This window comes from Ruditapes philippinarum, unplaced genomic scaffold, assembly GCF_026571515.1.
Source record: "Ruditapes philippinarum isolate M1 unplaced genomic scaffold, ASM2657151v2 ctg8415_1_1_1_1, whole genome shotgun sequence".
In the NCBI taxonomy this organism is placed as follows: domain Eukaryota; kingdom Metazoa; phylum Mollusca; class Bivalvia; order Venerida; family Veneridae; genus Ruditapes; species Ruditapes philippinarum.
In genome coordinates this window covers 77206-92089 of record NW_026860538.1, presented here as the reverse complement: position 1 = coordinate 92089, position 14884 = coordinate 77206, and the positions used below count along the sequence as shown (strand labels likewise).

Genomic DNA, 14884 nt, shown 5'->3' with positions numbered 1-14884 from the left:
CAAAAATGGAACGGACGGACGGATGGACGGACATACTCACAAAATGGTACTTATGTGACTTTTCCTTTGATCTTTTTGGCCATTTTTAGTCACACAAGGCTTAAAGAAAGACACACAAGTAAAAACGGAATAAATAGGATCAAAGAGAATTTACTGTTACCCATTGTTCTCCAAGTCACACAAGTACCTCTGGGTTTGTACGGATGGACGGACATTCTTACCAGAGCTACATTATGGGGTTTTCTTTTGTTATTTCTTTTGTTCTGTTTAACCCAACAATGCAGAAAATAACCCCACAAGACAAACGGAATGAATGACATCAAAGACATCTATTGTTATGAGAACAATAGACCAAACCCCATAATGTAGCTCTGGTTTGTACGGATGGACAGACGGACAAGGGTAAATCTAAATCCCCCCCCCCCCCCAAATAGTGGGGGCAAAAAAAAAGAATTTGATATTTCACCTTGATAAGCTGTTTATATTGATGTTTTCATATTTTGTCAGTTATATGCTGTAGAATATGGACCCCAAAATGGGTGGACAATAAGATAACGTTACGCTAATCTCAAGTCAAGTTTTACGTCCATTATATTCTATCCTGGAATCATAAAAAAGTTGAAAATATAATCCAATAAAATAAATAAGACTAGAATTATAAATTACTTGGTCAGGAAATTTTATTTCACAAGCAATTAAATGAAAAATAACGCATATTACATGTACAAATGTAATTTCTATAACTGGTTTCAATGAAGAAAGACTTAGCTTGTATATTTGTTAGTCTTCTTGCAAGTTGTCCGTAATTTTAGTTGAGCTTTTACATGAAAACTGCTAAATTACAAAAAAAATACTGTTGCTATGTATGCTCATGTGCATTGTCGAGTTGAGGTCATAAGTGACTTTTCAGCTTTACTTATTCAAGAAAAAATTAACATGCATGTGCACCTTAGTTGAACCATCAGACAGTTATATTCCCTATGAAGATATAAACTTCAAAAGTCGGCAACCTTACCCACTAACCTTACATTCTCAATGACATTACTCACTCTCGCAGAGACTTAACCACTCCCACTCCACTCTCACTGGTCAAAGCCACTCCCACTCCACTCTCACTGGTCTAAACCACTCCCACTTCACTCTCATTGGTCTAAGCCACTCCTACTAACCTAAACCACTCTCACTTATCTTCCACTCCCACACCACTTCCACTGATCTTAACCACTCCCACTGATCTTAACCACTCCTTCTCACTCACATTGAATTTTTACCACATTGTGTAACTGTTTTCCCCAACTTTGTAACTTTTATTTATACTATGTATATAATATAGTATTGCTTCAAAATGATGTATCCACTTACTTTTAACAATCATTTGGTTTCTCTATACTAATGGAAATATCAAGGTATGCAGGTTTTGATCATGGTTATAACAAATGAAAGAAGTTGAAAAAAATAATAAATGTTTTGTCACAAGCCTAAGGACATTTTATGATTCTAAAAATATCAAAACTATTTTTCATATTTCTTAACCCATAACCATCTAAAACTGAAAGTGATTGGCCTTTGTAACCAGTAAAGAGCCAGGTCAGACTACACATCTGATCAGACAATAAACTGACCATAGCTCCATTTTTGTATTCTGATATCTAAACTGTATTTTTGTATTTGATATTGAAATTCCTTTTATTTCATACATGTTGTTCTTAATTTAAAGCTGGACAAATCCCTTACAAATATTCAGCAGGATAAGGGTTAAATGAACACAATTTGTACATCAACAAAACATGATTTGTTTCAATTGAAAAGAATAATAATATCATAACATTCAAGGCAACTGCTCTACTGTTAAAACATTAAAAATAATATATTCAAGATCTTATTTTTTACAACAGATATATTAATTACCCTATCTTAATCCATCAGGTACATGTGTACAGGTGATAGCAGTTTTGAAGCTTACAAAAGCATTTTCATAATAACCCTTACTAAAACTTCAATTTATTTTGTAGAAGATGTATTTTCAATACAAAATAAACCAAAATAAACCTTCAACAAATAATAAAGGTCAAAAGGGAAATCAGAGCTGTGGCCCTTAACCTAATTAGTAAGAAGGTACAGGCTTGTAAGAAATGTTTTCCCACAGCAAATAAATATTTCTGATTTCTGAAAAATGGAAATATGTCATCTGTCAAGTAATAACAGAATTCACGAAGTCTAAACTTAAATTGTAATATCCTAAATTTAACAATAACACTTTTAAGCTATATTACTGTGGGTAAAAAAAAATAAAATAAAAAAAAAATAACAACAAGAAAGTAACGAAACAATAAAATACAATGATTGTCATTTAAGATGTACACAGTAGCTTGATTTTGCTTTACCTTGCACACAAACACTATCTCAGTATCTGCTAGGCATACCATGTGTGTATCCAACAAGGTTTGAAAATATCATAAACAGCATTAACTAGAGCAGACAACTCCTGTTGATATTCTATATTTCTCCATGGAACTTTCATGGGATAAACAACACTCATGCTGACTCATGCAAAGCAGGAACATGTCCCAATGCTTCTTTAATCAAATATCAACTTCTTCCTAAACAGTTAAAAAATCTGCAAAATTTTGTTCACAAAAAAAATGCAACATCTCTAATAATGCAGGAAATTTAAATTTTCTGAACTCTCACCTTTGCATACATATGTAATGCCTGATAATTAGAAGAAAAAAATGCCTGACAGTACAGTGTTGGTGTCATATAAAGAAACATGGTTGTGACCAAAGCAGGGCTCCAACCCATGACCCCTGGGTTGACAGTCAGACCATTATAGTCCTAAAATTAAAAAAAAAAAAAAATGTTCAATATAACATGGTTTAGTTATACACTCTAAAAAGTCAAGTGTTTTCTTTAACAATGGTAAACCAGTACAGAAATGAGGACATGTCCCTAGTAGTGAAATTATATATCTAGCAATCTATCATTCAAGTCTGACCGGGAACAAATCCTTTGAAAAATGTTTAACATGCTTTCATATCAATACAGCTTGGTTTTTAACGCAAACAAAATGCCCTTTAAAATCATCAAGAAATGAGTGTAAATGATCTCCCTACACGGTTAAATAGATTATTTTAGCTGCCAAATTTGAAGAGTATATGGTTGCTCCAGACAGATATTCCTGCCTTTAAAAATGGAGAGTATTCACACTGTTCATACAGGAATATTCTAACCTCCAAAGTTGAAGAGTAGTTTGTCTCTAAGGATAGTCACTGAATAGTTTGTCTCTCTTAAGATATTCATTATCATTCAAGTGGGAGATGAACAGTTTCATTTTGACAGAAACATTTTTTAGCCTCCTACACAGGAGTGTCTAGTGATGAGCACTATTTTCAATCTCCCCAGAGGGAGAGTAATGGTTTTGAGCAGACTATGGAAGACAGTTGTGTGATCTCATCTAGATGGACTAGAGGCAAGGCTGCAAGCACGGCTGGCACTCGCTCATGGTGCAGGTGCTCTAATACTGCATGAAATCCTGGTCGCTGACTCTCAAACCTGTGTAAATATACAGCAAAAATATATGAAATTAAAAAAATACTTAAGTAACATATAAACAACAAGGGTTATGTGGCAACGAATGTGGCTAATTCTAGTTTTTCAGCGAAACAGGGGTAAAATTTATATTTCGGAGGCTTTATCACATACCCGTGATGCGACTATAAAAATAGTATTACACAGCCTTGTATATATATTTTGACATGAGGTCATTTTGCATAATACAAACATAGCATAATGACACACAAAATATTTGCTTTATACTTTAAACACATCAATGAAACAGGAACTGTCATCAGGACAGCATGCTCCACTATTCTCAAGTTCAAAAAGGGCAATAACTCTGTCAAAATGTACATTAGGGTTATGGGCCTTAGAGAATGACCTATTCTGTTTTCAAATAAGTGTTTGAAATTCCAACCCATTCTTTTTAATAAATCTAACGATAATCAACTTGCATGCAAAAACTTGACCGAAGTGTGACACTGATGCCAATACCTGATGAGTACAATAACTCTCCATATTCTTTGAATAGTCAAGGTTTAAAATGATTCTTTTTTACCATTAACAGTTATTCTTATATATATGTGATAAATAGAAAATCATATTCGTGCAGTTTCATTATCAAATTTATTGAACTCCTAGAAAATGCATTGAACTCTTAGAATAAAATGGTATTATTGTTTGCCAGAGTCTCACGTGATATAATTTGAATCAACTTGTTCCAATAATTTAGTATTTAAACTACACTCATTAAATATCCTCTATTTATTTGACAATAGTCCAAAAATAAATCTTTAAAAGAACTTACCTCTTTTGTAAAACTGCTTGATAACGGTCACAATCTTTTAAAGTGGTGTCCGTAAATAACTGTATTACATAAACATTGGTTGCCTGAAATATAATTATTTATATGGTACTGTATAATAAATCAACATTAATTATTATATATCCCTCAGTTTTCTGAAAAAGAATAAGATTATTTTCTACTGAAGAAATATATTTTTCTTACTTTTCACATACAGTGTAACTTCTGAATTCCGAAACTTCTTAAATCCCGAAACTTCTGAAATCCGAACATTTTTCAGACTCACAAAATTTCTCCTTATGTTTTCTATGTAATAAATACCACTGAATTCCGGAAACTTCCAAATTCTGAACTTTTTGCCTAGTCCCACAGATGTTCGGTTTTCAGAAGTTACACTGTAGTACATATTACCTCCCCTGACGGCCATTTTGAGGGTCAACTCCAATATATCTTAAAGTGTAGTATATTGAGCTATATATCTGCTGTGTTGGAATTTTAAAATGAACAAACCTTAAAAATTTATTGTATTAAAGAAATAACAACAAATTTTGTCTGCTGTAGGATTATTTTCCCAAGAAAATGTTCTTTGTAACAAAACTATGAAATTTCATGCCCACCAAATTAAGTGAATTCAAAGTAGATGTTTGTTCATACCGCTCTTAGTTTTTTTTGCACTCAGCTGACTTATCAGAATAAAATATCTAAGTTCTAAATCAATCAGCAAATGTGTGAGCAAATCTAAAATCTGCAAGGGGTCATACTTTAATGAAATTAAATAAATTACAGATGATAATCTTGAAACATCGATGAAAAATAAATCAATAATCTTCTGTTTATTTTACAGTATACATTGTAATTACACTGTATGTATTTAACGTCTGTTGCCTAGTTATTTATTTATTTTATCAAACATGTGTTGCCATGAAATCTATTTCTAATAGCACATGTTTTTAATAATGTATCAGTAACATTCTCTATACATTGACTTAAATACACAATATTCATGATAATAAAAAGGGAAGAAAACATATATCTTTTCATGTTATTTATAAAATGTCAGAGTAAAACATACTTCATTTTTCTGATTATTAACTACTAAATAATATTTACTTTTTCTAGTCATACTGTCTCAAAAATAACACAAACTGTCCGAGGAGCTTGGAGAGCACTCCATTTTTCTCAGTACTGGATAGAATGATATAAGTAGAAAAAGGAGCATCTTTCTGAGTAACTGTTCGGCAGAATTACATGCCCTTGATATTTAATAGGTATTTCAAGCCTTAAGTGAATATCTGCAATGGTTTTAAACAAAATTAGGGAAAAAATTAGAGGAAAATAAAGCAAGCAAAATATTTACCTTTGTAAGGAAATTTTCTAATGGTTTTGGTTCAAATCTTGAGTTCTTGGACACGATGACAAGGCGTTGTAGCTGTTCACAGCCCAGACATGACTGATAAAAACTGTCATCTAATTTCATCCAAGGCTGTTCTATTCTATTACATGTAGAGAATTTGATGATAACTTATTACTGTATGTCAATATCTTTCATAAAATATACATACGAACTTTCAAATATTCAAAAAAAAAATTGTTTCTTTTTGTTATATTTTTATTGCCATGAAATCAGAACTATGCAATAATGATAAAAATTACCACTTTTAAAAAAAGTTTAAAATGAACATTTTAGTAAGATTTGTTCAAAGCAGAACCACTTATCTGAAAAGCCTCCCCTCATGAAATACAAGGGTACCACATTTCATTTCATAGGGATTTAAACCTGTGACCAAAGAGACTATATAATGATCAGTGTCCTGAACCACTAGGCCATTGATAAACCTCTATATACATATATATATGTATTTATGATGGAAAATCAGAAAACAAATCTAAAATTGTAAACATTACCTGAGATCTAATAAATTTTTGAAGAACTTGAGAGAGTCCCAAATCCCAGGAATCTGAGGTCCGAGACCGATGTAGGCCAGCCATAGGGTGTCTAGCTGAACACATTTGGTGGCAATCTCTTTTAAGAATTTACCATTTGAGATACCTGTCAAATGAATACAAAAAAACTTGTTTACAAGTATAGTATATAGTCATTTGATTTGTTCTTTAATTATTTTTTTCAATTAAACTTGTTAATTTGTTTTCTTGAAAGAAAAAAGTTAATTATTAATTTTAAAAATTTCATTGTTTACAATATTTTGTCAATAAAAATCACAGATTTGATTGCTTTGTTGATTTCTTTGCAGACTGCTATTTTTTCTTTGTTTATCTGATTTTTATGCCAATTTCTACTCCCTTTTGGAAATATTTTAGCAGTCTGTCCACCTTACTGGTTTTTCTGAATAACAATAGTAAAAGTAATTAAATGTACAATTTTAGATGCAAGTGACCCACTACTAATTTCGCACAAGTTCTGAAATAGCTGTGAAAAATAAATGACTATTAAATAATAGACCTGATGTCCAAAATTAAATGTCATGAATATAAATTTTCCTCATCCAAGGATGGAACTAGTGACCCCTTGGTTACAAATCAAATGCTCTCAATATTGAGCTAAACAGGCAGATTTTGAATTCAATACTGCTGAGTATTTGTCTAAATAACAATTTAACTTTAATCAACATATTCAACCTGTAAAATTATTCAAGATTATCCATATACAATCTAGATTTCCTTTCTGTCAGGTCACATTTGTAAATAAATATGGCAAAATATTACCAGTTAAAATAAAGAAAACAGAGTGCACTTACCTGGTAGCCCTGTCAACTGAAGGTATCGCAGATTTGTTAGATAAGATATTCCACTAAGGTCATTTTCCCTTAACATATGGGAAATTTTACTGAAAAGTTTAACATAAACCAATAAAATTTTATGCAAACTTTTTAAAAGTTCTTTACGAATTAAATAAACAATGTACATGTATGTGGTATTCTTAACCCTTAGCCAGCTGGGGACAACTTATTCTACTCTCCTTTGCCATTGATCACGGTATCAACTGTTTGCTATTCAGTCAGATTACATATTGACGTATTCCCTAAAAACTGTTAAACATGATCCAGATTAAAAGATGGACAAGATTAAAAGATGGACAAGATAATTACCTAACTTAAGGAAAATGCAATTTAAATAAGTGTTCAAAATACTAAACCCACAGTGAAGTTACAAAATAAATCTTTTTAAAGTATAAGGCATTTGCTATCCCACGTCATTAATCTATAGGAATACATATATAGTGGATATAAATATTTAATAAACTAAGGTCACTTACCAAGGGTCATACACAGACTTATGACTAGAGTGTATAACACTTTGATTGAAGCCAGTATTTATCAGCTCAAGGGAAGTAACTCTTGGACAAGCTTTGCAAAGGCGGGATAACTCTGTAGAAGTGGGAGCATTACTATCAGGACCCTCAGATGTAGATGTAGATGGTTGAGGCTGAAAGAAAAAAACATGCATCAGTCATCCTTGTAAAAATCTTACACATGTAGTAAAATTATATAGTTCCCTTGCATGTTGTACAATACCACAACAATGGGCTACTGATTTCACTTAATTAAAGACAGCAAACTTAATCACTCTGCCAGGGGCCCCAAAACTCATGCAATGGTCTTATAATTCTTTAAATATTATCTGTGACAAACTACGGTATGCCAGACAAGGGAAGATTTTCTCACTGAATTTCTTAAAATGGACTTGACCAGCTTCAATATTTTAAAATGACCATTATCAGTTTTGGGGAAATTTCTAATTGGTCAGCAAACATTTATAAAACCTGCACAGATTACACTTATATACATAATACAGACTAGCCTGGCTCTATACCGTTGGAAAAGGTTATTCATATTTGGTGGTGCCTGTATGATAAGGGTAAAATATCGTTGGGCGAGAGGTAAAGCTACCTGACTTAATCATTTACCATTTACTGCTCCAAACAGGAAATTCAATTCCTTTACAATAAATTTTAGAACTGACAAAACAAGCACACAAAAATTGACTGATTATGAACACCTTCACAGTGTTTCTTCCAGAGCGCGTTTTTGACACATTTTTTACGGCCTTGACGCAATGAGACTCAATTTGTGCGTTTCCAGTGACACAGTTATTTATTCTCCATTAATTTACAGTAAATCTCAAATTATGACAATTTCAAATCCATTGCAAACTATTTAACAAATTAAAATACAAATCATGCACTGCTTTGATTTTACGACTTAATACCTTTCAATTTAATTGTCCATTAATCAGACAAAAATTCCCTTTCATGCATCCAAGAGGACAATATAATTATATCCAATTATTGTCCACTTTTCTATCAATTAATTATCCAATTTTCAAAACAAACTTGTATGTACTACACAACTCTCAACTGTTACACATTTTACCTGTATACAGTACTGCTAGTGACATAGCTAAACGACCAAATATGGAAAGGATGATGCAATTGTGTAAACCACTGCCTTGCTGATAAAAATTTAAGTTGTAATACATATATTAAGCTGCATGAATTACAGTAGCTAACTGGGGGTAATTAAATTCATTAAAGAATTTTTTTCTTCTGTTTATAGAGATTCTTCAAATTATTTTTATGCAACATTTTCTTTTCTATTCATCTATTATTTTTCAATGGCTGAATGAATTATAGGAAAGAGGCTAATAAATTAGTGGTTCCAGTTCTTTTATGTACTTCTTGGTTAATAAAATATATCGTTTGGCATGACCCTCAAAAATTTCAAGTGACCCCTAAAATCTGATACAGGGGGTCAAAAATGACCGCCCAAAAATTGGAGCTGGAAGAAACACTGCCTTCAACCTCTGCAGCACAACACTCTAAGAAAAATAAAGTGATTGGTTGCTGCTGAGAAATGCTGTTCTTGAGAGAGGTTTAATTTATTATGAATATTTACTTCGGGAAGAAATAATACGGTTGTTGTGAAGAGGTAATTGCTCTACAAAGGGCCACTCTGTTGAGGTTATACTGTAAATGAATGTTCCCCTTTAAATTTTTAAGTAACCTATGAAAAACTGGAAAGTGATAAGCAAGTGATAAGCACTCCTATGTAAATTTTAACACATTTTGTTTAAAATGTTTTGGCAAAACTAGCCAGCAATAAAAATTCTTCCGTTGTGAGTTATTTTGCCAGCTCACAGATGTTTACGTAAACCACTGATGTAGCAAAAATAATATGTACATATTGTAACCTTAGTGCAGTAACAATTTAACTCCTAAAACATTATATTAGGAGTTAACCCGTTACTGCACTAAGGTGTGATAATAATTATATCTACATGTATACCTGTCTAGCAATCCTCTGTCTCTTTCCCAGTCCTTTACTGATGAACCCTTTTGTGGACTTCCCTTTTTCTTTTGTGTTTACCAAACAACATACTGACAGAGCAAGACTTTTGAAGGCTAAAACAAATTTAAAACTTTTATTTATGTTTGATTACGACCATAAGTGAGTCTTGTTACTCAATTAACAAGAGAAGTGTTGGCCTAAGATGTGCAAGTTCAAGACCTATGTGTAGCTCAAGTTGTATCATATACAAGCCTTAATAAAGTGTGAGTCAACAATCATCACAGGTTTTTAGAAGTTTAAAGATTAAAATGGGAATTTGGGAAATTCCATATATTGGGTCTCTCTTTCAAAAGTCACTGACATGATTTCGCCTTTAACTCACCTGCTATATTTGCTCACGCACAAGTTTGGCAATCACTAATAACAAGTAACAGCTGATTGTGTTCTGCTATAGTATACAAGAAAACAATGTACAACGAGCACCAGTAGAAATCTCATTAAAATACTGTTACAGCATGTGATTCAGACTGGTCTTGACCTATGCTGGTTGTATAAGTGATTAAGGCTTGCCTGACAAGGAATCCATGCTGGCCTGAAGTCATACTTTGATACAAGTGATTAAGGCTAGCCTGAACCTTGCTGGCCACAGTGATCATTCATTACCAGTGATTATAGAGATAGTTATTTACCTGAGATATCATGCTGGGTAAGTATATCCACTAAAGTCTTGTCCGACTCATTTTCATGTACATGTACACCGGAGATATTGAGATGTTGTAGATGGACACAGTTTTTCAAAACGAGGTCAAGGCCCTCCAACTCTTCCTGAATACAAAAACGGATATTATACAAAAATCATAGTAGACAGTAAATAGTTACTGTAAAGAAATGTTTAAAAGTGAATAAGGTAATTAAGACAAGTGATTTTTTTCTATATTTTAAAGCCGAATAAAGGCAGTTTCCCTTAATAGCCGAATATAGGTATACTTTCACCCAAAAATGCTATATTTTCACCTGAAATGCCACTGTAAACACAATGTTTTATCAGCTTGTTGATAATTTTGACCGAAGACAAGCTTTCAGTATAGATAGCCTCTGCTACATGTATGTACCATGCGTTTTAAAATGGAATTGGAAATTTTTATAAAGCGTGTGGGTTAATTTCAATTTCAGGTTGGAATCTGATTTCAGATGCTATATTTACCACTTCAGAAAGACACAAGTTGTTAAAAAATTGAAAACAAAATCACTGGTTGCATTCAGTTTCTTAACCATATTTAAGGTAGCAGAAATGTGATCCTGTTATTTTTCACCTTGTATGTAAACAGTAAATCAAATTATAAACCATCTTACCTTTTGCCAATACCTGCAGCCAGATGTAGCACCTTTTAGATTAAGACTGACTAGGTTTGAACAATTGCTGGCACTGATGAGGAGCCCAAGGCACCGACTCTCTGACCTGATATCAGCCAGGTTCAAGTGTTTCAAGCACGGAGCATCTTCTATAGTAATGGACGCCTCTAGCTCGTCAATCAGCACCTTAGACAAATCAAGATTCTGTAATGTCGGGCATGACTCTTTGAGAGAACGAATAAAGTATGAACGTTTAACTGCTTGTTTTAAATCCAATCCTGACACTGATAAGTTTGTAAAGTGAATACCTGGCTCATCAAATGCTTTGACTAGAATTCCGAAAAAATAAAGTCTTGAAGTGGCATCATTTGTACAGTTGATTGACATTGTTTTTAAACTTTTTAAATGCTCTCTTTTGACAATCAGTGAATGAACCAGCCTTTTTGATAACTTCTGACTTAGTCCTGGAGTTCCTATGACACAGAATGATTCTAGATCAGGACAGTATTCTATCACAGTAGTTTGCTGACTTAGATGGAACTGTAATGAATTCTGTTTGTTTCCATTCAACTCCTCTCGTATATGTAACCCAAAGTGTTTTAAATGCTTCAAAGAGGACTGGACCTCCTGATTTCCATTGATTATATTTGAAAATTCTATTAAGTTATAAACAGAGAACACAATTGACTTGAGGCACTCTATTGAGCATATGATTTTGGTTAGGGCTTTAGAAGTGAGTTTACAATCCAGAAGAAAAAGCTCTTGAATTTTCTTGCATCTAGGTATGAATGCAGATAGTGTAGATGATGAGAGCCAGTAACAGTGGTTCAAATTCAGTCTCTCAATGTATCTATTGCCAGCACGGATATAGTCCTCCAGCTCTCTATCTGACATTCCATAGGCACAGGCTAAATCTGAATACCTGCAAGAAAAAATACATTAATACATAAATAGAGCTTTCTGGTAAAAGTCAAATCATACAAATGTGACACTCTAGCTGATTATAAACATTGATAAGTCTGAAGGTACTAAAAATGGTACAGGATACTTTGGTTAACAAATTTTTACTTTGATAGAGCACATTTTGTACATTTGATCTTATGACTGAAAATACTGGTATTCCAGAATTATATCGTGATATATTTTCATCATGAATTATAACGAAATAAATCCTACATTACTATGTGACATCAGGGTTTTCATTTTTATCTGAGGCAACAGATGCTCCAAAGAAAACAACCGATTTTGCCATTAAGGGTCAAGGGTGATACTTTAATATACAGAATGAAAATACAACTGATTTTATCAGCATTTTAACCAATGGTTTGGATTGCCAATCGGTTAATAATAAAAACCCTATAGATAACATATTAATCAAGTGCCATTGATAAAGCTTTACTTTCAAGGTCTATAAATATGAGAAAAAAAATCAAATAACTGTGAAAAAGCCAAAATGTGACCCACAGAAATTCTTAATAAAATAACTTTTGATTGAAAGCTAGATCTGTACTGAAGAAATAAAACCAGTAGAAAATTTAAGTTGATATAAGTTAAAGAATTAATCATGTAATGATGTATGCTAAAGTTTTAATTAACTTGATTTCAAGCAGACTCATCCCCTAGAGTCATGCAAGTAACCAGTTCTGGTCCAGGCCAAGTTCCGGCTTCTTCAATGCAGTTTTCATTGAAATATTTCTGACATTTGAATTTTTTGTTGATAGTAAGTATAATGCAATGTGTGTCTAGCCATCTGTTGGCAGCTCATTTTTTCATGCAATTCACCCTCAGTCTTTATGTGTCAGAACTATGTAAATAACCAAGGTATATCAAGTGAAAAATATGAGATGTTTCCCTTACCTTTGAGTAAAATCGATATCTCTAATGCTAAAACAATGCAAATTTACCTGTATTTAAACCACTAGTTAGGGGCGATTTAGAGATAGATTTTAACATTATTACACCAATGAAAAGCTTATCATCTTAGCTTTGTCTCAGTATATATTTCAACATATTGTTTGACACTAAAGGTATTTAAATTTATGGTTAAACCTACCATAAGTCAGACCATTTGTACATGTACAGATGTTTTATACAGTGAGATACACAACAAGTTATCTTTACTCACAATGCGACTGAAAAGAACAGAATTATAGACTGTCGTCTGCTAGTTTGGAAACTGTTAATCAGTGTATTGGTTCTTTTCTAGAAAAACGACATGGAATGAGTTAGTACTAGTAGTTAAATTGAAGTTGTTCTGTGGTTAACTGAAAACCATTTTTGTCCAGTCATCCAATATAGTCAACTTGTCCCTTAACTTGTCAACTATCTAGTTTTTAAAGTTTTCTAGATCAGAAAAATACTATTTTATAAATCAGCTTCAAAACACCACACTTAAGTGCTAAATAACATACGTTGACCACAAAAGGAAGAAGTTGACAAAAAATGACGAGTTAACTCATACATATTTCAATATGAGTGGACAAAAGTAGGGGACGAATATACAAACAAAAAAGGTTACGAGTTGACTGTAGGACGAGTTGCCCTGAGGACGAGTTGACCTGACATAATAATTTTTATACCTAAACAGATCCTTGTCGTGACATACATTCCTGAATCTAACGCATACTTTAATGACATTCTTCCAATCATTCCTTGGAACAGCACATAAAATATGTAGCAATATATCGTCAGAAATATGGTCAAACCAGCTAAATGTGTCTTGCGTTTCCATTTCCTTGTTCTTTTGTCCATTAAAATCTGTGTCACATAGACGCCTAAATCACACAAAGGTAGTGCACTACTAAATATTACATGACCAGATTTTTATTTAATTTAAATTTTAATATTCCATAAAATATTAATAACATGATGAAAATACTATGTAAATTTGTTTAAAATGTAAGTCACTTTTATTATATTAAATAAATCTCCATGAAAATATTTACTCTTTTCTGGATAAGAAATATTTTCTCTTGAAATTTCTCATAAAACTGAATATTATTATATTTAAATTAAAAACTGTAAAATTAAAATATTGTAAACATAAATAATGATATCGTCTTTGATTTAATCCCAAATGTAATTTAAATCACAGAAAAATACAAAATAAATTGCTGCCAGTATTGACAATGTACAGCATTAACGCACAGCATTTAATGCATAAAGCATTAATTAAATTAAGGAATGCTAGTGTAACATGTCACATTAATCTGAAATGACGTCAATAAAACAAATGACGTCAGGAAAATTACCTTTTCAATCAATGTATACAGTTCAACTTAGTTTTATCCATTTTCTTACTTATTAGCATGTTAGAATAGAAATAGATATATTTTTTTCTCTCGCATTATGTACAGTATAATAATACACGGTTCATTGTTCAAAATACTTATAATTGATATAATAAATCAATTGATCTGGCATGTAGACCTTCTTGATTATATTCCTATTGTAATAGGACGGAAAAACGGACACTCAGTGATCAAAATTAACGTCATAGTTCATTAAGGATACAATTGAAAAATCAAATGAGGAAAACATGTATAGGCATTTCATGCAGAGTTCTACAGTTTTATTATAAAATAAATTTCAGATAACTGTTTATTAAATTGATTTTTTAAAGTACAAAAAAAATGAAAATATTAGTTATAAAAAAACCATAAGAGGGGATATTGAGAGACATGACCAAGTAATGTGACTCTACCTTTGGTTTCTGTAGACAAGGCAATATCTAAAATAACCAAAAATACCACTTTTCACTACAATCACACGTTGCATTAAAATAACTCGACTTGAAAATTAATAACAAAGAGAAATGTTAGAAAATCTTGACTAAACAATGTCAAGAATCGATATTTCACTTTAC

General features: G+C 32.2%; 1 protein-coding gene across 1 annotated transcript; it reads right to left on the bottom strand.

Moving 5' to 3' along the window:
* Window positions 1-664: 664 nt before the first annotated feature.
* On the bottom strand, window positions 665-13793 carry LOC132760508 (F-box/LRR-repeat protein 18-like). The gene is made up of 10 exons (XM_060752496.1): window positions 13599-13793; window positions 11020-11941; window positions 10356-10491; window positions 9664-9779; window positions 7635-7804; window positions 7117-7205; window positions 6266-6410; window positions 5718-5853; window positions 4364-4446; window positions 665-3552 (listed from the first exon to the last, which is right to left on the bottom strand). The coding sequence occupies exons 1-10, from the start codon at window positions 13748-13750 to the stop codon at window positions 3390-3392; spliced, it is 2112 nt and encodes a 703-aa protein (XP_060608479.1). The 5' UTR covers window positions 13751-13793; the 3' UTR covers window positions 665-3389.
* Between the last annotated feature and the right edge of the window lie 1091 nt (window positions 13794-14884).